We start from the raw sequence: 27987 nt of genomic DNA, 5'->3' as shown, positions 1-27987 counted from the left end.
ATCAGCCAAACTCTAGTACACAAACAACTTTTTTTTTTATTAAAAAAAAAACTTGGGGGGGGGGGGGTCATTTTCCACATGCCCTCCATATTCTCGATACATCAAGGAGGACATCCAGATTTTGTACTTTTTTTTTTTGTTGTTGTCTGAAACGATTGTACACAAATTTCTGTTGACGTCTGTGATGTCCACAAGACATACGTTGTATTTTTGTAAAGTTTTTTGTAATGATTTTCTATGCCTTTGTTTTGAAATGCATTTTGTTTAAAATGTTCGATAGTTAGTTCAAACAGGCCACTTCCTGTTAGTCAGTGCATCACTTCCTGTTAGTCAGAGATACCAGAAATGCAGGGAAAGCCACACTTGTTATTCAGCATGTGGATCCATTCGCATCTACTCTCAAGGACTGATGATTCAATGTCGTAAGTTGTTGTATTTCATCATTTACATGTTAAAGCTCATATATTAAGGGTTACTTGATGAAAAAGGTAACAAGTTAAGATTATAAAACGTATTTACAAGTATGTACAAGCTAGCTCATGCCTTTGCTAGGCTAATTCAGTACAGTTCTAAGTTTATAAAAAACAACACAAGACTTAGTTTTCTTTTCTGTATTTTTATTATCCTGCAGTTTTCACTCCGTCATTGTGAGGGAGTTACCAGTAAATGTTTCTTCAACTACTACGACGGCGCTTTTCTTCATCTTGAATGGAGTTTAGCTTCGTGTTTAGTCTGCGGTTCTTGCGCCCTTATGAGAACACTAAAGTGAAAAGACAAAGAGTTCAGTATCTGCAAGTTTCAACATGGCTTCCAAAAGTGTAAAATCAGCAACCTCAAGGTCAAGGTCATCAGCCTCTTCATCCAGCATGGCAGGACGTGCCCGGACTAAGGCTGAGGCAGCTAAGGTAAGAGCAGAGTATGCATCACTGCAACTAAAGCTGAAGCTCGAATCAGCTAATAAAGACTTGGAGGTAAGCGCTACAGAAGCAGAAAAAAAGAGATGCTGAAGCAGAGTTTTAAAAACTAGAATAGACGCAGAACTAGAAGTGTTACAGCTACGATGTGAAGCAGAAGCAACAGCAGTGGAAGCACGGGTTTTGGAAATAGCGGAAGGTTTGGAAGTTACAGGTGAAGTTGCAGCAACACAGTCTAAAAGTAAAATCGAACGCGCCAGTGAATATGCCCATTCACAAAATGCCCTGAAACAGTGTGCTTACTCCCCACACTCACCTGTTGCGGACCCATCCCATATGGAACCGGATAAGAGCTTCATATCACAGTGGTCACCTGCAGGAGACATCGTTCAGCCATCATTAGGTAACCTTAAAACAGAATTTGAAGCAGCCGATGATGTACAGTGTATCCGGAAAGTATTCGCACCCCTTCACTTTCTCCACATTTTGTTATGTTACAGCCTTATTCCAAAATGGATTAAATTCCTTTTTTTTCATCAATCTACACACAATACCACATAATGACAAAGTGGAAAAGGTTTTGTAGACATTTTTGCAAATTTATTAAAAATAAAAAACTGAAATATTGCATGTACATAAGTATTCACACCCTTTACTCGGTACTTGGTTGAGGCACCCTTGGCAGCTATTACAGCCTCAAGTCTTCTTCGGTATGAAGCTACAAGCTTGGCACACCTATATTTGGGTTATTTCCCCAAATGAATGGAATGACCACAGCTTTATGCACCAAGGGGGCACTGCAACCTCTACCAAACCAGAGAGACTCGCCTCGAAGAAATTCAACAATGACAGAACTTTCTCAGTATATAAAACAGACGTTTCCACAATGAGAATCAACAAACCAACCAATTATGACCCGACCAAGACCTGCCCTGTGCATGACAAACCACACTCACTCCAGGACTGTAGAGCATTCAGAAACAAACCAATTGAAGAGAGAAAAGCTCTCCTAAGGGAGAAAGGAATAAGCTTCAGATGCCGTGCGTCCACCTCACATCTTGCCAAGGATTGCGAGTCATCAGTGAAGTGCCTGGAATGCGACCGCACCTACCATGTCACAGCAATGCATCCCAGTCCATCACCTCAAGCCCCAAAGGCTCCTTCACCATCACAAGAGAATGGTGGGAAGGGAGAGGTGGATGCTAACCCCTCTGTTAGCTCAAGCTGCACAGAGATTTGCTGCTTGGGACAATGGAGCCGCTCCTGCGCAAAGATCTGCCTCACAAAGGTATACCCAAAGGATGCTAGGCTCAAGGCAGTCAACGCCTATGTGATAATGGATGACCAGAGCAATCGCTCACTAGCCAAACCAGAGTTCTTTGAACTCTTTGGTGTGGAAAGCAAACCATCCCCATATTGGCTGAGAACCTGTAGAAATGTCGGGGAGTCGTGCCAAAGGCTTCCAAGTCGAATCTTCAGATGGCAAGGTGGTCATTTTTCTCCCACCGCTCATTGAGTGTAGTGAGATCCTGAATAATCGTTCAGAGATTCCAACACCAAATGCCGTGCTACACCAACCCCATCTCCAGCATATAGCCAAACACCTCCTGGAACTAGATCCGAATGCAGATATTCTGCTGCTTTTCGGAAGAGACATTTTGAGAGTGCACAAGGTCAGACAGCAGGTTAACGGGCCACTCAATGCTCCCTTCGCCCAACGCCTAGACCTTGGCTGGGTAGTAGTGGGAGAAGTGTGCCTGGGAAATGTTCATAAGCTGACGATCAACAGCTTCAAGACCAATGTGCTGCAAGGCGGTCGTCCTTCAAGATTCAACCTAATAGAACCGGAAAACAATACTGAAATCAGACCAGAGGTAAAGACCTACAATACTTACATGAATGAGGAGCTACTCACCCCAGACTGCTTCCAACGGTTTTCCAGGCTCCACTCACTCCTCAAAGGTGTCGCCTTCCTCATCCACATCGCCCGATCCTGCAAACAGACGAACAAAAATAGTGAGTGCAAAGGGTGGCACAGGTGTAAACGTCCTCGCACCGCAGAGGAACTGAACCAAGCAATCCATGTTGTCCGTCAAGCATCACAAAGGTCAGCCTTCGCAAAGGAACTTGCATCTCTCCAAGCGCAAAAACCTATCCCCAAAAACAGCTGTTTTCGACAGCTCAGTCCGATCATCGAGAACGACTTGATCTGTGTCGGCTACGACACTCCAACCTGGAGACTGGCGAAAGGCATCCCATAATTCTGCCCAAAGACAGCCATGTTATCCCTACTGCTGACACGCAATTGATACAAACAAGTGAAGCACCAGGGACGTCACATCACGGAGGGAGCTGTAAGGCAGCAGAACTATGGAGCTTGGGTGGCAAGAGGCTTATAAACTCACTGCTCTACAACTGCGTGACATGCAGGAAGCTCAGAGGGAAGGTCGAGGAACAACACATGGGAGGCTTACCTTCCAAACGCCTTCAGGTGTGCCCTCCATTTACATATGTGGGGCTGGACGTCTTTGGCCCTTGGTCAGTCGCACCTAGGCAGACCTGAGGAGGGCAGGCAGCAGAAAGCAAGAGATGGGCCATCAAGTTCAGTTGTATGAGCTCAAGAGCATTTCATGTAGAGCTGATTGAGTCTATGGATACATCGAGCTGCATAAATGCGCTCTTGCATTTCTGCCATTAGGGGCCCAGTTAAGCAGTTGAGGTCCGACTGCAGAACTAACTTAATCGATGCGAGCAAGGAACTCGGGACAGGTAGGAGTCAGCTGGATCCAAACATACAAGGGTATCTTAGTGAGCAAGGATGTGTCTGGGAGTTCAACCTGCCACACGCTTCCCATGTGGGGGGCTGTTGGTAGAGAATGATAGGCACTGCGAGAAGAATCTTGGATTCTATGTTGCTCCAACTAAACGCTCGCCTCACCCATGAAGTGCTCTCTACATTAATGGCGGAAGTTACTGCCATTATAAACGTACGACCACTTGTACCAGTATCCACAGACCCGGACAACCCCCTGGTACACTCTCCATCGATGCTCCTCACGCAAAAGAACAGAGTCTCACCAACCCCTTGGCGACTTCTCAGAGAAGGATCTGTACACGAAACAGTGGAGACAAGTCCAAGCTCTCACAAATCAATTTTGGACACGTTGGCAACGAGAGTACCTACCTTGTTTACAACGCATACAGAAATGGACAGCACTTTGGAGAAACCTACAAGTCGGGGATGTGGTCCTGCTCAGAGATGAGCAAGTCTTATGCAACATTTGGCCTACGGCTAGGATCACTGCCACGTTCCCTGGGAAAGATGGACATGTCAGAAAGGTCGAGGTTAAAACAGCCGACCAAGGTATCGTAAAGATATTTCTCAAATCAATTGGGGAAGTTGTCTTACTTCTCCCAGAAGACAAGTAAAAGCCTGATTCAAACTCCTTGTTTACTAGGTTTAGTGACCTCACTGAGGTCAGGTTCCCACTAAGTTGTTTTTTTGTAATGATTTACTATGCCTTTGTATTGAATTGCATTGTTTGTTTAAAATGTTTAATAGTTCAAACACGCCGCTTCCTGTTAGTCAGTGCATCACTTCCTGTTAGTCAGAGATACTAGAAATGCAGGGAAAGCCACACTTGTTATTCAGTTTGTGGATCCATTCGCATCTACACTCAAGGACTGATGATTCAATGTCATAAGTTGTTGTATTTCATCATTTACATGTTAAAGCTCATATATTAAGGGTTATTTGATGAAAAATGTAACAAGTTAAGATTATAAAATGTTGTATTTACAAGTATGTACAAGCTAGCTCATGCCTTTGCTAGGCTAATTCAGTACAGTTCTAAGTTTGTGAAAAACGACACAAGACTTAGTTTGCTTTTCTGTATTTTTATTATCCTGCAGTTTTCACTCCATGTCATTGTGAAGGAGTTACTAGTAAACGTTTCTTCCACTACTACGACGACGCTTTTCTTCATCTTGAGTGGAGTTTAGCTTCGTGTTTAGTCTGCGGCTCTGACACCCTTATAAGAACATGTCTGTGAATGTTCTCATTCATCCAGGTCATGGTTATCCAAAGGAATTGAATCGAGTACAACTGGACTTGGTATATATCCGTGAAGACGTTTCGCCTCTCATCCAAGAGGCTTCATCAGTTCGTCCCTCAGACTAGCTTGGTCTAGTCAGAAAGGCACGAACTGATGAAGCCTCTTGGATGAGAGGCGAAACATATTCACGGAAATATACCAAGTACAGTTGCACTCGATTCAGTTCCTTTGGATAACCTTATGAGAACACTAACCCCCCCCCCCCATTTCATCGTTAATGACCAGTTGGTGTGATTCAGACAGATAGCAAACTAGCTGTCTCTTCTCATTAACTGGTTTCTGAAACTGTTGGGTGCAGCATTTCACATGTGTATGCACATCCGAATATCTTTTTTTCGAACCCATAATAAGGACATTTGATCTCAAACCGATGGGAGGGCTGGCTGCCACTGTGTGACGTATAAAACTCATAGAATCAAGTGAGGTGGTGACGAGAGCAGAGCGAGCCGAGCTGCATTCTGTCATTAGAGCTGTTGTTGGACCAATGTTATCGTTGTTAACACCTGATCTGTTTTAGCTCCTGGAGACCATCACTTTTTTTTTTTAAAGTGGACCAAGTTAGATACAATGCTGAGCATAGATATTAGTGTGTGTGTGTGCGTGTGTGCACACGCGCGCACGTGTTTGTACATAGGCTTGCATATAAATATAAGCGCGTCTTTTGAACTCAAATTGGTATAAACCTTAACATGCTGGTGCAATACAGTTGGGAGTAATAACTATGTACATGTGGCTGTCTAAGAGGTCTTATGAAATACTGGCAAAGAGATATGTTGGTGTGAATGACCCTGAGGTCACCTCCTAAAGTTAGTATTTTTTATATGAGTTTGTGTGTGTGCATGAGTGTGTAGGGGGTACTACATATTTTACACAAGACTGCTCATTTAAGGGGCATCCGGGTGGCATGGCTGTCTATTCCGTTGCCTACCAACACGGGGATCACCAGTTCGAATCCCCGTGTTACCTCCGGCTTGGTCGGGCATCCCTGCAAACACAATTGGCCGTGTCTGCAGGTGGGAAGCCGGATGTGGGTATGTGTCCTGGTCGCTGCACTAGCGCCTCATCTGGTCGGTTGAGCGCGCCTGATTGGGGGGGGGACTGGGGGAAATGGGGGGTTTTCCCATGTGCTACCTCCCCCTGGTGAAACTCCTCACTGTCAGGTGAAAAGAAGCAGCTGGCGACTCCACATGTATCAGAGGAAGCATGTGGCAGTCTTCAGCCCTCCCCAGATCGGCAGAGGGGGTGGAGCAGTGACGGGGACAGCTCGGAAGAGTGGGATAATTGGCCAAGAACAATTGGGCAGAAAAAAGGGGGGGGGGGGTTTCAAAAAAAAAAAGAAGAAAAGGACTGCTCATTTATGGCAACAGTGATAATCCTGATTACTTGGATTACTTATGCTTATTATGATCAGAATTAATAAATGATGATTCTACATCTCAATGGCAGGAAACAAAATCACGCTTATAACTTCTAACATCTGGCCTATCCGTTCTTTTTCACTTTACTCAGCATCACCTTTTTCTAAAAACACCATGTTAGACTTCTTTCCTTTTGGCCACAGGCAATATGGAAGTGCTGGATTTAACACACGGGGTCTTTCAGATGCAGTGAGAATTTAATTAAGACCTTCAGTATTGCCAATTTAATGACTGTTAATTGTGGAAACATAAAACCCCAGTATCCAGTTACGCTTAACTGTGCAGTCCTAATTCTACATGCATATTGTGTTTGGTCCCAGTATGTTTGCTTTTCCAAACTTTATTATACGGGTCGACACGTTGGAATAAAGACAGTGAAGTGCTGCCTGATTTTCCTACTTACTTTTAAGATTTCACATGTCTTATGTAACTGCTTCACATCAGTTGAGCACAGCATTGTTTTTGGTTCCTACCTTACCTCACATTTAGTAGGCTTTCACCGGGGCGGAACGAATCTTCATGACGTGTTACCAGGGGATTGATTAATGTAAACGCACAGAGAAGTGTGAAAAACGAGATATTTCAAGCGCAAATAAATATTAAGAGATTTATTATTTCGTGATCGAATTGTAAAGAAGAAAGAATAAGATAGCTTACAAGCAAAACAAGACCTACTAGCTCCTCAAGTGTCATAAGCAGCCTATGAGGTATGTTCATTGTTTACATTTGACAGTAATGTTGACTGTGTTAACTAGCTTAATAGCTAATGGTAGCTAGCGTTCAGCTGTATACTATTGTGTATAAAACACATGCTGTAACGTTATTCATTCACTCATTCATATCTTTTCTTTTGTACGCAGTTTTTACGGGTTTGTCCAACCAAGACAATAAAGCCCAGTATTCTAAACCGAGAACTCATGCCTCATCGTGTTCATTGCTAGAGGAGCTACAGTCTATATCTAAATCAAAATTGGCAACGTGTGAAATTTTACTTCCAGTTGAAAAGTAAATTCACAACTTGTCAGCAAGTGTCCAAATTTGTATCATTGCTTCACTTAAAGTTTTATAGAGTTTCCCTATGGACTGATACTGATTCTGTTGAAACTGCAAATGCTACCTCTTACGGGAAATCCCGTCTGATAGCATGTCTACCATCTGGTCTTCGACTTGACAGCAACATCTTGGTTTTTTATCTCGTTCTGTCTCTTAACTTTTATCACCACCGTACTTACCTGTCTTGTCTAACTAAAGGAGAAAATGACAAAGGGAAACTTTAATCACTGGCAGTATGGTGTCATAGTGCAACTAGGCAAGGCAACTTTATTTATATAGCACATCTTATACACGAGGCAGGCTGAATGTGCTTCACATAAAAAATATATAGTGTATATATATATATATATATATATACACAATGAAGAAGGATTTAACAATTCATAAAAAGACATTTGAATTAAAGAATAAAATAATAAAATCAAAATAATGCTAGGTTTACAGCTTTGCAAAATTCTAAGTGCAAGGTTTGCAGTTTAGCAGAAACCAATGGTAGACAAACATTTTTAATATGGGTATGTCTCAAGTCTTCTGGAAGTTTATTCCAGCTATTTGTGGCCTAGTAGCTAAAAAGACATTAAAAGACATGCATCTTGGGGCACCTGGGTATCATGGCAGTCTATTCCGTTGCCTACCAATGTGGGGATCGCTGGTTCGAATCCACGTCTTACCTCCGGAGGGCTTGGTTGGGGGTCCCTATTGGCCGTGTCTGCGAGTGGGAAGCCGGATGTGGGTATGTGTCCTGGTCGCTGAACTAGCACCTCCTCTGGTCGGTCGGGGCACCTGTTTTGGGGTGGGGGAACTGGGGGGAATAGCGTGATCCTCCCACGCGCTACGTCCCCCTGGTGAAACTCCTTACTGTCAGGTGAAAAGAAGTGGCTGGCGACTCCACATATATCGGAGGAGGCATGTGGTAGTCTGCAGCCCTCCCTGGATCGGCAGAGGGGGTGGAACAATGACCAGGGCAGCTTGGAAGAGTGGGGTAGTTCGTCGGATACAATTGGGGAGAAAAACGAGGAAAAATCCCCCCCCCAAAAAAACAAAAACAAAAAAACACATGTATGTTAGGGCCAACACTCCCATCTGTGCCCCTGACCAAGGCAAGGCAAATTTATCCATGTAGCACATCTCTGCAAAAAAGGCAATTCAGCATGCTCCGCACAAAACACAAAAGGCATCAAGAGAAGCAAATAAAACAAATTAAAAACACTTACACACCCATAAAAAGAGTAAAAGTTACAGTGCAAGATGAAAATCAAAAGCTTCAGGTCTTATTCAACAAAAGGCAGTGGCCAAGAGGAAAGTCTTCAGCCTAGATTTAAAAGAACTGAGAGTTGTAGCAGACCTGCAGTTTTCTGGGAGTTTGTTCCACATATGTGCTGCATAAAAACTGAAAGTTGTGTCTCCATGTTTAGTTTTGGCTCGGGACAGAAAGCAGACCTCTCCCAGATGATCTGACCGGTCTGGACAGTTCATAGTGTAGCAGTAGGTCAGAAATGTATTTTGGCCCTAAACCATTCAGTGCATTATAAACCAAGAGCAGAGTTTTAAAATCAATTCTTTGACGGACGGGGAGCCAGTGTAGCGACCTCAGAACTGGAGTGATGTGGTCTACTTTTTTGGTCTTAGTAAGGACTAGCTGCAAACTACACCATCATCCCCATACCTTCACATAATGGATCACACTGTTACCCTGTTCCTGTTGTTGTTCTTCTTCTTCACTAAACCATTGTTTCCACTGTGATTTGAAATGTACTCTCCTAAAATCCAAAATCCTCATCTAGACAGTTCAACATGACAGGAATAACATCATGCCCTCTCATTGAAAGGTTAAATACAGGACTACAGCACCTCCCTGTGGCACAGTAGCCTATTATTGACTTTGGTTGTCTCCATAGTGAAGTGTGCATCAATTTAGTCTCAAACGTGTTGTTTCTGACCAAAAAAAAAAAGAAAAAAAGGTGTATGCACATATCTGTGCATCTTTAAATCTTTTCATAACCTGCAGAGGTCAATAAGCCAACGTCTATTGCTTCTCGAGAGCCATTGTAGTGGAAACTATATTGATCATCCTGCCTGTAAGTATGGCTGTATGTTTAAGTGGAGTACATTAACTGGGGAACATATGGGGGGGGGCATATGGATGGTTGTTTGAAATGCCAGACACGTACTAACTTGTAGGCATCCTTCAACAGCTTTCACATTCAGAAGGAATTCGTGCCCGACAGCCACTGCAGGAGTGCGGCTGAGCATGCATGTCTTTTTTCAGTTTGGCGTCATGTACAGAGAGAATTAGAGACGAGACCAAACAATAGAGTAGGCTTAGACCCCTGCTGGTGTCGGCCTGTTCGCTGCTTTTGAAAGTGAAGTCATCCAAGTTGATAGTCTCTCTGCTGGTGGCTGTTTGTGTTTTGGTTTTTTTTTTGGGGGGGGGGGGGGTTCTGATTGTTTTATTTTTTTGAATGTTTTGCCTTGTATTTTTTGTCATTAAAGTTGGTGCACAACGTACAATAATCAGCTAGACTTGCAAACATATGCCAATAAACAAGAAAGCCACTTTATTTTTGTCATTGTTCAGGTTACAATGAATGTGTTCTCTGCATTTAACCCATCCTATTGTATAGGAGCAGGGGGCAGCTGCAGCGCCCGGGGACCAGCTCCAGTTCTTCTTTCCATTGCCTTGCTCAGTGGCACAGGCAGGAGTATTAACCCTAACATGCATGTCTTTTTGATGGTGGGAGGAAACCGGAGCACCCGGAGGAAACCCACGCAGACACGGGGAGAACATGTAAAGTCCACACAGAAAGGATCTTGATCCTGGACGGCCTGGGGTTCGAACCCAGGACTGCCTTGCTGTGAGGCAACGGCGCTAACCACTGGGCCACTCTGCCGCACAGACAGAACAGAACTAGACACAAGGGGAAAGAGGTGCACGGTGAAGCTATATTTATTTTCCTGTGTTATAAATCTTGACAGTCACTTACCTTTACCCACCTTTTACATCACCTCCAGACAGGTAATGAGTGGAAGCACTCACAGATACAGTAGATCTAGATGCCAAGAGGTCACCGGTTTGACTCCTGCAACAGCGTGCATGACAAACGGTGATGGAGGAGCAGGCTGACTTTGGTTGTGAATGATATATGACGGCGTTTACGCTGCGTGTCAGTGAGCCACAGACTAAAAGGACAGAGACATCCATTTGAAAACCACGTGGTAACTGGGAGCCCAGTAACAAAACCCTCAGTCAAGGTGTGATGTGTAAAATTCGGGCTATTCCAAAGCGTAATATGGCATGGAAATATCAGCGAGGATTGCTAAATGGCACCGACTTACACAAAATACATGACAGATTTTGCTGTTGTTGCTCACACTGCTGAATGTTTGAGGTCAGGTTCAAAATAGAATTGCACACAGCACACCTTTTAAGTCCTGGACCCAGCACAGATGAAAAGAAGATATTTTGTTTCTTATGTAAAGCCTGGTTTTAAAGGTATAATCTGTAATCCATTTTTTCTCCACAGTTTTCAACAAGTTTGTCTTTCTGACTTCTTGGATTATAAATTGCCCTCTCCATTACAGTTATACTATACATTAATTCAGTTGAATCAGTTACGTTAGGTACTCCTGTTTTCTGCTCACGGTTAATAGCGGATAATACTTTTATGGTTGTTGTGAACTGTTTTGTGTGATGGGCTAGAAGGTACAGACGCTGTCCGTTGCCTAAAACTCTCATGGCAGCAAGCGTCCACCTTTCTGATGTATCTTTGAGCAAGTTGTGTTAATCCCTTCCATCTCGAGGAATACTGTTTTCTGGCTGACCCTCACCTGAAGGAAGGGAGGAAATTAGAGTTTTTTCAATCAGAAGCATCACTGAAGTATCTCATTACTGTAATTGGATAGGAGCATCAATAGAATGCTAATTTATATAGTCATTCAACCATCTCTGTTCATTTATCTCTTCTCTTCTCTTCTATCTACTCCATCAGCATCACCTCCTACCAGACCTTGCCGAGGAACATGCCCAGCCACCGGGCCCAGATCGTGCCCCGCTACCCAGAGGGTTACCGCACACTGCCTCGTAACAGCATGATGAGGCCGGACAGCATCTGCAGTGTGGCGGGCTCCGTGTACGACCGGGCTCTCCGCCCCACCTCCACCGTGACCACAGCGGAGAAGAGAAGGTCAATGAGGGATGATACCATGTGGCAGCTTTATGAATGGCAGCAGAGGCAGGCCTTCTCCAGGCAAAGTCTGGCTCAGCCACCAGGTACAGAGTCACCATAAACCACACTGCAAGTGATGAAAATTAGGAAGAGAAGGGGCATTATGTTCTTAACATACGTCTGGTTTCTAATTATGGAATGCATATGTTTAGAATTACATGATAAAAGGCTAAAACAGACAAGCAAGGTGCTGTAAAATTGAATTAATAACGGTTTGACCTTTATATCTGCACTAAATGAACACACTATGGGTATCCGGGTGGCATGGCTGTCTATTCCGTTGCCTACCAACACGGGGATCACCAATTCGAATCCCCGTGTTACCTCTGGCTTGGTCGGGCATCCCTACAGACACAATTTGCCGTGTCTGCAGGTGGGACGCTGGATGTGGGTGTATGTCCTGGTCGCTGCACTAGTGCCTCCTCTGGTCGGTCGGGGTGCCTGTTTGGGGAGGAGGGGGAACGGGGGGTAATAGCGTGATCCCCCCACGCACTACGTCCCCCTGGCAAAACTCCTCACTGTCAGGTGAAAAGAAGCGGCTGGTGACTCCACGTGTATCGGAGGAGGCATGTGGTAGTCTGAGCCGTCCCCAGCTTGGCAGAGGGGGTGGAGCTGTGACTGGGATGGCTCAGAAGAGTGGGGTAATTGGCCGAGTACAACTGGGCAGAAAAGGGGGGAAACAAATCCAAAAAAAAATAAATGAACACACCATAATCCGATACCTTTTCTTTTCCTTGGAGAAGTTATCTTTAATTTCCTCTGTTTTAGTGGATTTTTTTGGCATCGCCCATAGGTCACAATAAGTCAGTTTTCATACCGCAAATCGAAAAGTTAAATTCAAAATGAACTGATCCTGATGTGCAGAAAACGTATATGTTAGTCACAGTTTTCAACGGTCGCAGATTTTGATGCAACACCCGTATGGTTTGCTTGGCTGTGCGCTATAGCAATAGGAGATCAAAAGGTAATGCAGCAGTAGCTAAGTGTTCTGTGTACAGGTTAATACTGAGCAACATTTCACGCCATAGTAGCGAGAAAAGAGAGTGATGTTGAGCTCATATTCCCAGAAGAGGAACATGTAAAAAAACTAGTATATTTTTCTGATCTTGTGACTCCAGGGGCTGGCCACTATGGCACCCTACCCAGCACCAAAACCATGGGCAACATCTCCGAGCACACCGTGGCCCACTCCATCCCCACTTCCCCATCCCATGGCTCACTGGCACTCTACAGCACCTTCTCCCCTCCCCGGCCTCAGCAGGGGCCCCACAATGTCAGCTCGCACTCCGAGGTCTCCTCCCCGGTCCTCCAAGGAGACGTGACGCTCGACCGGCGACACAGGACACACCTGGCCAAGGTAACGTCGCCCTCACTCACCATCTTCAAGCTGTGGAAGTTGGAAGTCAAGAGAAGATTGAGAAAGTGTGCGAAAAGTAACGGAGTATTTTCCAGGTAGAAAAGTATAAATACGAAAGAAGAAAAAAAACTTGGTTAGCACTCTTTGGTATCTTGAGACCTAACTGTCAATCAAACACATTGGGCTGTTCGTTGCCATTAAAAGCAGTCAAAAGTTGGGCTGTGCAACACTGACAAAATCAAATATCATTTGTTTCTGACTGTTTTGGAGATATCGATGATGTGACAGTATTTTGGGGATGACTATTTGTGCTTATAAGATATTTAAGCACAAGAAAACAGTGAGAAATTATCTTTAGTGATGTGGATATGATGACCAGGCATGGTGGAGACATTCACTGTTCATTTCAGTCAGCTAAATAAGTTCAGAAAAATGTGTCGCTTGACTGTGATGCAGCCTTTAAGACCAGGGAATGACAGCATATAAGTTATATATCACCATATTACCATAACCAAGATCACCATATTGTTATCATAGCAGTATATTGCCTCGCTCTAATCTACAGCTGCACAGTGATATTTCTGAGCTGATATTGAAAGTGCCCAGTTGTTATAATCAAACATTACATTAAATACAAACCAAAATCTTCAAATCGGTTTCAGAGATATGGAGAAACTATCAGATTTTTTAAGGGGGAAGGAAAAGTAATTTTTGGCTACTGTTATATATAAATGCACTCCTGGTCATCCCTGCAAAGGGAGTGTTTTAATACATGAGACATTCGTAGTGTGGATCTAGAAGGATCATGTCTGAAAAGCTCTTTGTGCTTCCAAGGATTCAGACGTGCAGGAGCTCCCGTGTGTGTCTCTTACTGTGTCTTCATTCATACTGACACAGTCCCAACATATCTCTCTCTTGCTCCCTCTGTCTCTGTCGTTCTCTCTCGCTCAGTGGTTAAATATAGGCTCCCCTTACAGAAACATTTATGAATGTGCTTGACTTGTGAAACTCAAGGGTTCAATCCCAGATATGGAACTAGTTCTAGATCTGAAGAGGCTGCCGACGTTCCTCCGACGTTTTCCAGGTGGCTCCTAGGGGAAGAGAAAGAGGGCGCGTGTAAGAGAGAGATGAGACTGTGTGGATTCGAGACAAGTCACCTATCTGCCAGTTCAGATACTGTTCATCCCGTGACTCTTTAATATTTGTAACGTGATTCCCCGCCATCCAGCTGCGAGACCAGAAGAGAAGGGATGACACTTTGATTTCATTTAGACAATGTCGACAGTTTAATTCAGGTCGCTGACGAAGCTGCATGAATATTGGCTCGGATAAGGTGACGCGTGTCCTGATCTGAATTTGCAGCCACGGAAAATTTGGAATAAGAAACAGTTGTGGCTGCACATGCTTGTATGTTTCTTTTTATTTTCGTTTCGAGGATATTCAACTGTCATGATACATTCCTGTTTGAGCATTAGAATTATTGATAGTAGAGGTGAGTTAAACAAAACTGAACTGAACCAAACTGAGTTGAACGGAGCGGAGTCTCCATTCAACTTAGTTGATGGGAATTGTAAAAACTGATCGGAATTGTATTGAACTTAACTGAAGTGACTTGAACTGAATTGAACTGAATTAAACTTAAAACTGGGCGGCACGGTGGCACAGTGGTTAGCGCGGTCGCCTCACAGCAAGAAGGTCCTGGGTTCTAGCCCCGGGGTAGTCCAACCTTGGTGGGTCATCCTGGGTCTTCCTCTGTGTGAAGTTTGCATGTTCTCCCCGTTTCTGCATGGGTTTCCTCCGGGGGCTCCGGTTTCCTCCCACAGTCCAAAGACATGTAGGTCAGGTGAATTGGCCATACTAAATTGTCCCTAGGAATGAGTGTGTGTGTGTGTGTGTGTGTGTGTGTGTGTGTGTGTGTGTGTGTGTGGGTGTGCGCGCACGCCCTGTAATGGCCTGGTGGCCTGTCCAGGGTGTCTCCCCGCCTGCTGCCCAGTGACTGCTGGAATAGGCCCCTGCGACCCTGAGAGCAGGATAAGCAGTTAAGATAATGGATGAACTTAAAACCAACTGAACTGAATTGAAATCCAATGACTATATCCAATCCAATTTCTTCCCACTCCCACAGTACGGTTACCCACCTGACCGCAGGTCCATGCCAGCCGGCATCCTGCCACAGACCATCACCCCTCAGTCCCTACAGGGCAAGACGGTGAGTCAAGTCTCCTCTCTGCTCCTCGGGTATAGACAGACAGTTCTTTGAGAGCTAACTGTCTATTTTTCAACTTGTCCTAACTGGCACATTTGAGAGCATTGTAGGGAATGGAAAATAGTCCTCACTTACTATTGTTTGCAGACACACACATACAAACAAATTCGTCAGCGCCTCCCGGTTCTTCCTTAATATTTTTTTCTCTTTCCTCTTTCTTTTTCTCAACAGCCTGTAATTGCTAGCTCTTGAATGCCCTCAGTTGGGCCTGTGTAATTATCAACAGTGCCATTGTCTCCCTTCGTGACAGCACTCACGCACAAATGCGACGCCGCAATTGCAATTGTCTCTCCTTGCATTTTCAAATTGAGTGGCTGACAATCAGGGCGAAGACTGATATCACTGTGGGAGCCATTTTGGTACGCTCCGTCGAGCAGTCGCTGCAGTGCTTTGATGAGAAATATTTGTCAACTAATTTTTCAGAGCACTCCCTCTGTGCAATTTCCTGTTTTGTCACAGTGATTATGTGTCTCTATTGGACTCGCTGGTGACAAACTTGTGGTCCTGGAAAAACACACAGCACTGCCATCACAGAGTATTGCCCTGCGTGTCTGTTTGTGTGCCTCTTTGTGTGTGTGTGCGCGCGTGCGTACGTGTTGGCTTGCATGCAGAGTAGTAGCTCTGTATGTGTGTGTGTGTGTAGCTGTATGTGAGCATACATCTGAGTTTGCAAGGGCATTCGTGCACTCACTTCTTAGACCACAATCCAAACCTAGTTTTGTGTTAGGCCACATGCAGCATCACTTATCCAAACTTACCCTGACGATGGCTGTGAGGGGCCTCGCGTCAAGTTTTTTCCAGTCAACACAGACAGATTGTGGCAGCTTTTCTTCTGTGTATGTGTGTGTGTGCACGTGTGTGCTTGCGTACATCCATGTGTGTAGCCAGAGGAGCTGACCCTGCTGCTGATCAAGCTGCGCAGGCAGCAGGCGGAGCTCAACAGCCTGCGGGAGCACACTGTAGCTCAGCTAATGACCCTGGGTCTGGAGGGGCCCAACGCCAAGGTCAGCATCACACACAGAGTTTCTGTGTGTAAATGTGTGTACTTCTGTGTGTGTCGTGTGCGGTGTGCATGCGCACGAGCATTTGTGCTTTGCTAGGGTTGGTCTGGTTTGTGCTTTGCTAGGTGCACTGGTTGCTTGTGCTTAAGTTTGGGTGTCACATGTACTTTGACGTGTGTTTGTGTGTGTGTGTGTTGGGGGGGGGGGGTGTTGTCCCGTGTATGCATGTTGGGCTGTTGAGAATGTGTGCATTTTGGGAGTTTGTATGTATGTTACGCTCTGTGTGTTTATGCATGTATACACGCTTGTTTGAGTTTTACAGGTTGTGAGTCTCTATCTAAGACTGCATGTGTACTTACTTGCATGCATGCATTTGCTCCAGTTTTGTGTATTTTGCTTGAAACCCTTTTCCACTGCGTCCTGCTCATGTTTGTTTTTATATTAACCGGATCCACTCAGAAAATAGACTGGTCCAATCATCCTAAAAAGACAACAGAAATCTATTGCACAATGCATGGATTTGTCCGATATTTTGATGCTATTCCAAATGGAAGGACTGTTAAACAATATTCTTGCATGGCATGGCACAGTGTTGGTTTGTTTTCATGCAAGGTTTATTTTTAGCCGATTTTATAAGAAGGTTAGCTTAGTTTTATAATTCTCTGTGCAGAAATTCTCAGCCTACTGGGAACAGTCAAGATTTGCATAATGGATCATGTGCTTCGGTTATTAGCTCAAAAATGGGGAAGCAATAGTCAGTTGTAACCCTCACTTAAACTTATCTCTCACTGTGTTGCTGTGTGCATCATGTTGTCCTATGTCTCATTATAGCTGCATAATCCTGGCAAAAAGCATAACAAATATTTTGATCAGTTATAAATAAGCTATTAGTCTTGATGATTTTGGGGGCAAAACTTCTTTTTTTTTTTTTAACTGTCGTGTCAAAATATCGAACATTTTCTAATAAAACTACACATTCTAAATGAAAAGAAATGCAAGCTTCCAAATGGACAAAGTATAACAAATTTACTTCAGTAAAAAAAATCACCAGAGCATGATAATATAATAATGTACAGCACTTCTTCCTTCCTTGTTCTCATGCGAAACTCGTGTTCTATCTCTTCCATGACTGCACTCCTTTCTGCAACATTTCCGGTTCCCCCTGTGCCTTCGACTCCTCCCTTTCTCTCTCCTGCTGTTGTGCCAACTTTACCTTTCACCCCTGCGATTTCTTCTGTGCTTCCTCTGTGGCTGCCATAGACGGAGGTTCTGGCCCATCATCTGCAGAGGAACCTCGTTTACCTGGACAGCCAGGTGAGGGCACCTGCCTCTGCTCCTCTCCGTTTCCAAACTGCTTCTGAACCCAGAAACCAATTCTTAAAATTAATGAGATCAAGAAAAGGTGTGACATTGAAAGTCACCAGAACCTTTTCTTCATTCACTTCTTCTGAAGATAACTTTGCACGCTCACACATGCTGGCAAGACGAGTATGAGCCTTTACCACCTTTGCACTAAAAGGTCACTGCTAAAATCCATGCATTGGATGAATGGAAGAAGGAATGGATGGAGTGATGGATGATGGAAATGCATAAAATAAGGTCATAACATCACTGCTAAAATTAAGGTATTAGATGGATGGGTGGATGGATGGATGGCTAGAAAAATGAATGTAAGATGGAAGAATGAATGGAGGAATGATTGATGGAATGATGGGTGGATGGTTTATGGATTGATAGATGGATGTAAATGCATAAATATATAATGATTAATGGGGAATGTACAGGCAGCATGGTGGCGCAGTGGTTAGCACGGTCGCCTCACAGCAAGAAGGTCCTGGGTTTGAACCCCGGGGTTGTCCAACCTTGGGAGTCATCTCAGGTTGTCCTCTGTGTGGAGTTTGCATGTTATGCCCGTGTTTGCATGGGTTTTCTCTGGGTGCTCCGGTTTCCTCCCACAGTCCAAAGACATGTAGGTCAGGTGAATCGGTCGTACTAAATTGTCCCTAGGTGTGTGTGTGTGTGTGTGTGTCGGCCCTTTGATTGACTGGCCGCCTGTCCAGGGTGTCTCCCCGCCTGCTGCCCAATGACTGTTGGGATAGGCTCCAGCATCCCTGCTACCCAAATTAGGATAAGCAGCTTGGATAATGGATGGATGGATACATAGATGAACAGATAGATGGAGGTATGAATTATGGACTGAACATAGAAAGGAGGAATGTTTGACAAGATAATAATGTCGGTCTGTCTTCCTTTGGGGGGGGGGGGGGGGGGTAAATGGCGGGGTGGCTTGGGTTGAGCTGCAAACTGTCTGTTCAACAGTATTGTATGCGGGTGTTGGAGGGTATTGCTGAATACTCTCATCTGACATGTGGCTTTGAAACTAGGGCTGCAACTAACAACATTTAATAATCGATTAATCGATGAATCAAACAAAAACAAATGTTTCCATCATTTCACTCAAAAAACAAAGTGTTATTCCAAATTGACAATATTAACACAAGTAAGAGACCTAAATGTATGATATACAACATGTGCAAAAGATATATGCTTGTTTTTTTTATAAAGTACATAAAAAGTGTTTTTTACACCGCTCAAATGGACCTGGGCTGTTAAAATAACTATAAATAATAAAAAAGAAAAACATAAAACACAAACTAAGTATTAACAGGCTTTGCTACATCAAATAGCTTTAACAACAGTAACACTTTCACATTCTCTCTCTAGGAACTTTGCATTGCAGTGCAAACATGTTAGCATGTCCACATGCTCCTGGCTAAGGCTAGCTCGCTTCTTGCTAATTTGACTCAACAGACCATTCAAGCTGGATCGTGAGCAAACACCGGCTGTTATGTAGATAAAGGAGAAGAACTACCTGCTGTGAGACGAACGAGTCCTCATTTCAGAACGCAGCGCATGCCAAGGGTCTGCACTCGTTTAATTAAGATTTTGTACTTACCCTGCTGCTGAGACCCCTTTATCCATGGCTCCAACATGTTTTCATTTAGGTGTTCTCTCTCATTACCGTGGTGCTCCCATGCCATGCAAGATTAGTTTTACATGGTTTGCAGCTAATGTGACGTGCTCCCATAGATGATTTTGGTCGAACAGTTTTCTCAGCCTCTGCCATGTTTCAAATGTTTTTTTTTCCCGCAACACAGTGGTGCACCAACATGGACCCAACGAATTGATAATGAAATTCATTGCCAACTATTTTTATAATAAAATTTTATCTATTTCCTCGACACGTTGTTGCAGCCCTGTTCGAAACAATCCCAAATTCAAGCAGGAATTTGAGTCATTCAAGTGAATTAGAGTAGTAATTTTACAGTTGGTTATGAGTGTTTCCTACCGTGCTACTTCCTGCAACACAACCTGCGAGTGATTACCAGTAGGAGTCATTCCACCCTGACACAGCAAAGCAAACACCAAGGATGTTTTAATGGAAAAAAAAAACAAGTTGTTTTAATGGAGGCATTAAAACAACTGTACATTTTTAGATGACCACTTGAATGTACTATGATATAATGCTGTAGAATCATGTTCGCTTTGGCTAAACTGTGCAGTGATTTTCACTGAATGGGGATTGTGGATTTGCCTTCCATTGCAATTAAATGTCGACGGCAAGACAGAGCTGTGTGTCCAGTATGAAGAAAAGGATGGATGACCGAAAATGAAACCTGCCTGTGTACGACATTATCGATGAGTATAAAATAGCGATAAACTTAAAATAACCTCCCATCTGTATGCAAACAGGAGGTTGAATGGCTGGCCCTCTTTTGCAGTGATAACAACCTGGAGCTGAACACATTCAAACTGTGGAGATGACAGTGGACTTCAGGAGGAGCCCCCCAACACTGCCCTCCACCACCATACTCGACAGCACTGTGTCTGCTGTGCAAACCTTTAAGTTTCTGGGATCCACAATCTCCCCGAACCTAAGGTCGTTGTCCAACACAAACACAATCATCAAAAAGACCTGGCAGAGGATGTACTTTCTCCGCCAGCTCAGGAAGTTCACCTTGCTTCAGGAGCTGCTGATTCAGTTCTACTGTGCAATAATCCAGTCTGTCCTCTGCACATCCATCACTGTCTGGCTTGGATCAGTCACAAACAGGACAGGAACAGACTACAACAGACAGTTAGGTCTGCAGAGAAAATCATTATTGCCAACCTGCCCTCAATTCAGGACTTATACACCTCCAGAGTCAGGAAATGGGCAGGCAACATCACTGCAGACCCATCACACCCTGGTCACAACCTATTCCAACTCCTTCCCTCTGGTAGGCGCTACAGAGCACTGTACCCCAAAACAACCAGATATAAAAACAGTTTCTTTCTGCGGGCTATTATTCAAATGAACACTTAACACAGTCACATAAATCTAACCATGTTGTATATACTGTACTGTACATTGTACATATACTGGTACACTCTGTCATGTCCATCTACCTCAGGCATGTATGTACACTACCGTTCAAAAGTTTGGGATCACCCAAACAATTTTGTGTTTTCCATGAAAAGTCACACTTATTCACCACCATATGTTGTGAAATGAATAGAAAATAGAGTCAAGACATTGACAAGGTTAGAAATAATGATTTGTATTTGAAATAAGATTTTTTTTACATCAAACTTTGCTTTCGTCAAAGAATCCTCCATTTGCAGCAATTACAGCATTGCAGACCTTTGGCATTCTAGCTGTTAATTTGTTGAGGTAATCTGGAGAAATTGCACCCCACGCTTCCAGAAGCAGCTCCCACAAGTTGGATTGGTTGGATGGGCACTTCTTTGAGCAGATTGAGTTTCTGGAGCATCACATTTGTGGGGTCAATTAAACGCTCAAAATGGCCAGAAAAAGAGAACTTTCATCTGAAACTCGACAGTCTATTCTTGTTCTTAGAAATGAAGGCTATTCCATGCGAGAAATTGCTAAGAAATTGAAGATTTCCTACACCGGTGTGTACTACTCCCTTCAGAGGACAGCACAAACAGGCTCTAACCAGAGTAGAAAAAGAAGTGGGAGGCCGCGTTGCACAACTGAGCAAGAAGATAAGTACATTAGAGTCTCTAGTTTGAGAAACAGACGCCTCACAGGTCCCCAACTGGCATCTTCATTAAATAGTACCTGTTAGAGCCTGTTTGTGCTGTCTTCTGAAGGGAGTAGTACACACCGGTGTAGGAAATCTTCAATTTCTTAGCAATTTCTCGCATGGAATAGCCTTCATTTCTAAGAACAAGAATAGACTGTCGAGTTTCAGATGAAAGTTCTCTTTTTCTGGCCATTTTGAGCGTTTAATTGACCCCACAAATGTGATGCTCCAGAAACTAAATCTCCTCAAAGAAGTGCCCATCCAACCAATCCAACTTGTGGGAGCTGCTTCTGGAAGCGTAGGGTGCAATTTCTCCAGATTACCTCAACAAATTAACAGCTAGAATGCCAAAGGTCTGCAATGCTGTAATTGCTGCAAATGGAGGATTCTTTGACGAAAGCAAAGTTTGATGTAAAAAAAATCTTATTTCAAATACAAATCATTATTTCTAACCTTGTCAATGTCTTGACTCAATTTTCTATTCATTTCACAACATATGGTGGTGAATAAGTGTGACTTTTCATGGAAAACACGAAATTGTTTGGGTGATCCCAAACTTTTGAACGGTAGTGTAAGTAACCAGCTAACATCTATTTCAGCATCGCTGATATAGTTTCTGCACCATTGCACTTTATCACCTCTTATTTCACCTGTATAAGTCAATCCTTGTGTATATATCTGAAGATTGTTGTGTTGTTATTCTATGTTAAGTACACTGAGAGAGCCACGAAACCGGAGTCAAATTCAGTGTAGTGCACACCTACGTGGCCAAAAAACATGATTCTGATTCTGATGTACATGGAGGGCAATGGAGGAACCGGAGTCAAATTCCTTGTATGCGTACAAACACAGGCTTCTTTATATTCAGACCCGACTGACTATGTTGACATAAGTTATCACTTTTAAAGATGTTTAGGAAAAAGTCAAGTTTTTTACTTTTTAGAAGGTTACAATGTTCACTTTACAGAGCTCCAGTGTTTACATATGGATATCAGCTCAGTAGCGCTACTAGTGGCAGAAAACTTTGCAGTTCATCTTTAATACTAGGTGTCGTCTGAGCTACCTCACCTGGCAAAGTGATGGTGAGTGGGTTTATATTTGGTTTTTAACACACAATTTCAACATCACTCCCAGAAAATAAGAACTGAATCATGGGAGCTTAAAAAAGTTCTTTGGCCTTTCAATGTCACAACTTTCATATATATATATATATGTGTGTGTGTGTGTGTGTGTGTGTGTGTGTGTGCGTGCGCGCACAATTGTTTCAGTATGCTTCTCTTCCCGTCTGTTGTTCTTCTTTGCACTTCCTGCTTTAGTCTGATTCTGAATCCCACTCTTAATCTTATTCTTGCTTAGCCTCCACTCCTTGTGTGTTTTCATGTCTCTCCCTTTAAGTCTCTGTGGTCTCAACTTCTTTTCTAGCTATAACTATCCAGTGATTTTTAATTTACAGTAGGAACAGGGCCCGAACCGGACTCTGCTGACCGTGGTTAAATGTATAGCATGACCATATTGGCCCATTGTTGTGGAGAAGATTCAGTTTTCTTGAAACATCATCCTTGTATACTTCCGTTTGCCCTTTTTTTATTGCCTGAATGTAGAAAAAATATTAATTTAGTTGCAGTTTCTTAAAAGCAAATGAATGCATAAACTATGGCTGAACAAGTAAGCTACAGCAAAGGCAAGCATCTTCTTTCTGCCCTGAATAACACCGACAGCAGATACATCCTTCCTCTGGATCCTCATTAACGTTGTCTGGTAGAGGTAGTCGTAATGAAGTATAACCCTTCATTAGTCCACACAGGCGTCAACAGGATCATGGGCCACATCTAAATGGGCTGTTTTTGTTTTCGGCATCTCGGTTATGAACTGCATTCCCACGGTCGCTGAATTATTGAACATGACTGTGCAGGGCCGTAGAGGTCGTGTCCTTCAGGAGGGGGATTAGCCTGGCAGAGGGTGGCACACAGATTAGACCGAGTCCTTATCAACAAAGTACCAAAGTGGGTTGATTACTGAGTGTTTATTAAGGCCTTTTTTCTTTGTGGGAAAAAAAAAGTTCTAATTTACTCAATCCAGATTTTTTTTTTTTACCAAAACCAGTTAGCAAGTACTGATCACTATTTGTGTATTAATTAAAAAAAAATCTATATATATATATAAAAATCATTAACAACTTTCTCAGCTTCAAAACTCATCCAACCTGAGTTTGTATTTAAGTAAAAATTTGCACTTTTTAAAACGGACTCACTAGCAAAGCCACCCAACACACTAACTTGCTTCCGCCAGTATATTTAAAGGAAGACGAAGAAGGATTTTTGTCCTAATGGGCCTTGCTGTGTAGATTATATGTTTTAGTAAATTACGAGTTTGTGTTTACAATCCAGAAACGGTGCTTAGTAATGTTCGGCGACGTCACTTACGTCAGCTGTCACAAAGACCACCAAGGGGCTTTTTTTTCCCCTTTCTTTACTGCGTAGCAACAACATATGTGCATTTATTTACAGGCAGTATCTCAAAAGACCATCACAGAAGAGAGGAGAGACTTAGCAAAAAACAGACGTCTAGAGACAATCTCAACAGCGATTTTGTTGTTCTCCCATAACCGTCGTACTATGTTGCCAAAATTATTGTAATATCGGCAGGGGAAAGCAAAAATGGTTACCTGGTGCCACTTTGACACGTCAGATATCATCGTGAGTTTGATATGGTGTTATCTCACCAACAAAGAGCAGGAACGCAGCATGTCCTGAATCAAGACCCATTCCAGCAATTGAATATCAGCCATATAGCAAAGAGAGGGGGAAAAAACAGTCCTTCAACTAACACCTGCAACTGTGTTATTATGCTATTGTGTCCTCTTTCTCCTTGGCGCTCTGCTAGACGAAGGAGAATGAGCCTCTAATCTTCATGATTCACACTATGATCGAGAACTCGGCTCCGAGGCCGCAACTCTACCAGCAAGTAAGGGTCTCGGGCGAGGCCTGGCTCCGGGTCGGCTCCGAGGCAATCCCAGGAAGTGGAAATGAGGAAATATGACATAGAACGTCGGCCTTAAGCCCTTCCTGTATTGAATCCCTTGAAAGATGTTATCGACCGAAGAAGTCGGTGAAAGTGTCGTTCCAACGCACTGGAATTACAGAGCTCTGTTCAAAAACCACATATCCTTGAAAAACCTCTCTCAGAATTAACCAAATTAGCAAGAGAGAGAAATCTAAAATAGATATGGAATGATGAATTCCAGTCAGTCATTATGGAGTTGTATGGACCAAGTGGAGTGGCCACCACCGGGGCCAAAGCATTCACAGTACTTTGGATAAAAGCATCCACCATGTTAAATGGTTTATGAATGTTTTATTTTTGTGTATTTGGGGTCCCCCCCCCCCACAAAATGTAATAAAGGGCCGTACTGGTATTTTAGCTCATTTACTACAAATGGCGTGTACTCTGCAATTCTGCTGAGTATGTTACAAAGTATGCCGCATTAAAAATAAAAAAAATGCCGGGGGGTGGGGTTTGAATGCGGGTTTTTTTCCTACCCTCCAGGAAGTCGTTGGTTTCCATTCACTTGATTACGAGATTAAAATCTATTAAGACTTTTTTTTTTTAATTTATTTCTGATTTTTCCCTTTTTTCTCCCAATTTAGTGGCCAATTGATCCCTATTTTAATTCAAACACCCACCCTCGTATTGCATGCGTTCGCCAACTGCATCTCTCCGGCCGGCAGTCTCGAAGGAGACGCCGAACCACTGTTTTTCCGACACACACAGAGACGCATTCACATGACGAACACAAGCCGACTCCGCCCCCCTCCCGAAGACAGCGTTGCCAATGATTGCTGCTTCATCGAGTCCGGCCATAGTCGGATCTGACGAGACCGGGGCGCGAACCCCAGTCCCCAGTGGGCAACTGTAAATCTATTAAGACTTTAAACTTGCTAGAGATAGATAATCCATCAGAGTGATCATTTTGTCGCCACTGTTTGTCAAAGTTAAGTTATTTTTCATGAAAAATACATTATTGTTGGGGGATAACGCAAATCAAAGTGCGGATTGATTTAAGAAGTGTGGCATGTTACAACACAGTTGAAGGCATCTGCACAAAATGAATGTATATCTCCAACAGAAAATAGTTCCTGGAAAAAACATGTTTATACAAACGAAGTTCAAACCTCGCCGACTTGTTCACGGCGACCGGGATGTTATCCAGAGAAGAAGAGCGTTAACATCAGTTTATCACCTGAATATCTGAATTGAAGAAAATGGAGAAATCGGAATAGAAAATGGTCAGAAGTGATATTAGGTTTACGTGATTTGTAGTCAGTGGGCTAAAACACAAGTACAGCTCTTTTAATCTAGTTTGGATTTTATGAATAAGCTCTCCAGTTGTCTACATAAATCGGGATTTCCTGAAGCCGACCCGTTGCCTCGATCGCCCAGTGGCTGTGAACCCGCACCTCCCCTTGTCACCATCCGCTCCTGTCGTCTTCACCACATTGGATGCAGTCAGCTCCTCTGTCTGTTGGTCGGTGACTCGGCAGTCTTACCCCTCCAACGTCATCATGGCTTTTGTTTTAAAGTGGATTTACCTTGCTTTTGGTTACTGCACATCTCATTCCATTGCTCTCTGTGGGAGGCGGGCCTGATGTCAGCATGGCTTATGGTGTATTGCGACATAGCCATGGATATCGCCCGTCATTGTCAGTTCTCATCACGGCACTGTCTATTGTGGGGTGTCACGTTGGACGTGCCCTGTACGGAAGCCGAGCCAATCCCTCCTCCTGTCTCTGTTTGGTAGCTGTGGTCTTCAGCATGCAGCAGAGGAGTTATCGGTCCCTCAATAATGTGCTTTGAGATGGTGTTTGAGATTGTGTAAAATTAGGTCTCACTTTAAATGTGAATGCAAGTTTAAGACTCCCTCCATCTCGGCGTTTCCAACCATCTCCGAAGGGCATTTCTGGGAACAGAATTGAATAATGTCCACAGTAAAACTCATTGGAAGTTATTACTCATACAGCAAGAACATAATTACTTCACTTCAGTCCTGTGTAAAAAACCCATTACTTCTCTCCTCATTTTTCACCTCCAGCCAGGTTTAGCAATGGCCTATTTTAGTTAAGATGTCAGAGGAGAGAGTCCTCTACAAAGGGAAGAGGAGCTACAAACCATGTGCATGTGCACGTACATGCACATGTGCATGTAAGGTGCCTATTTTAGCCCTGGTCTGCCAGTGAGAGACAGGGGAGCATCAGGAGGCTGGCCTCAAGTCAGAGAGCGAGAGAGAGGCAGTGAGAAAGAGGTGAAGAGTACAGCGGTGGAGACAGAGAAAGAGAAGGAGGCCAGCCAAGTGGACCAGTGAAGAGGAGCACAGAGCAGATTAAGAAGTAACAACATCACTTTAGTTGGGCTTATATCACTGCACCTGTAGAAGACAAGTAGCTCTGATAGAATGGATATATACGCACATACACATAGATGAAATGATAATATTTTTAATAACAGAAATAGATGTACTTGTTATTTTCAAAGTGGAGTGTTGTTAAACAACCAGACATCTATGGATTGTAGCTGCACTGCGGCCTGTTCTCTGGAACATAGCTAATTTTCAGATGTGCTAAGTATACTTAAATAGCTTGAGGGGGAATTGAACAAGATCAGCAATTAGAGTATGGGGAGCTCATCCCTTCATCTCTCTCTCGCGCGCTTTCTCTCTCTGTCTCTCCCTCTTCCCCTTTCTTACTCTGGAATGGATGAAACCTCATTGAGCAGTGGGAATCTTGAAGGGTTTGGTTGCAAAATTAATAGCCATTTCTATTTTTAAATAGCCACTGGCCATTAAAATGTAGTCTTCTAGAAACTAATGATAGCAAAAACAAAATAGTCCAAAAAAGGACTTACATGGACTGGCAAGGTTAAATGCTGAATTTTGTGATCACGTCCTTTCCAGGCAGAGCACTTTGCTGCTTGCCTGTTGTCCAAAGCATTTGGTTTGTGTTGCCCCCTGCAGTCCGTTTCTGACTTTGTCTCCCTGCTCTCAGATCAGCCCAGACGAATACAGAGAGAACTCCTACGTCCAGCGCATGGACGAGGTTGACATCGATGTAAGACAGCACCTCCCTCTCTTTCACTCACAATAAAACACCTGTTTGCTCATCTATTACATGAGTAAAAGCTGTGAGAGGATTTTGTTAATGTGCGTGTGTGTGTGTGTGTGTGTGTGTGTGTGTGTGTGTGCGCGTGTGTGCGTGTGTGCGCGCGCACGCGCCATACAGACCAAGTTGAGCAGATTGTGTGAGCAGGACAAAGCTGTCAGGATGCAGGAGGACAAATTGCAGCAGCTACACAGAGAGAAAGTAAGAAATTTTCTCTTTCTCTCGCTATCACTCCTCACTCACCCTCTCCACATCCATCTTGCTCATTCTATTGAAAGGTCACAAATTGTAATCTGACAGTGCACTTGCGCCGCCTGTGTGTATGTGCTATATACACCCCTCAGCCAAAACATTAAAACTACCTGCCTAATATTGTGTAGGTCCTCTTCGTGCCG

General features: G+C 43.6%; 1 protein-coding gene across 8 annotated transcripts in view; it reads left to right on the top strand.

Annotated features, from left to right (window-relative positions):
* The window catches only part of LOC130110583 (pleckstrin homology domain-containing family A member 5-like), a 238489-nt gene that overhangs the window by 192681 nt on the left and 17821 nt on the right, over nucleotides 1-27987 (top strand). For 5 of the 8 annotated variants that reach the window (XM_056277737.1, XM_056277735.1, XM_056277736.1 and 2 more), the window contains 6 exons: nucleotides 11490-11770; nucleotides 12845-13083; nucleotides 15209-15292; nucleotides 16234-16353; nucleotides 27479-27541; nucleotides 27713-27793. In XM_056277737.1, the coding sequence (XP_056133712.1) occupies nucleotides 11490-11770; nucleotides 12845-13083; nucleotides 15209-15292; nucleotides 16234-16353; nucleotides 27479-27541; nucleotides 27713-27793 (868 nt within the window). Of the gene's footprint in view, nucleotides 1-11489; nucleotides 11771-12844; nucleotides 13084-15208; nucleotides 15293-16233; nucleotides 16354-17610; nucleotides 17665-24323; nucleotides 24405-27478; nucleotides 27542-27712; nucleotides 27794-27987 lie in introns of all 8 variants that reach the window. The other 3 variants (XM_056277741.1, XM_056277738.1, XM_056277740.1) reach the window with 2 other exon arrangements.

Source organism: Lampris incognitus, chromosome 3 (genome assembly GCF_029633865.1).
Source record: "Lampris incognitus isolate fLamInc1 chromosome 3, fLamInc1.hap2, whole genome shotgun sequence".
Taxonomy (NCBI): Eukaryota; Metazoa; Chordata; class Actinopteri; order Lampriformes; family Lampridae; genus Lampris; species Lampris incognitus.
This window is presented reverse-complemented; position numbering and strand designations above follow the sequence as displayed.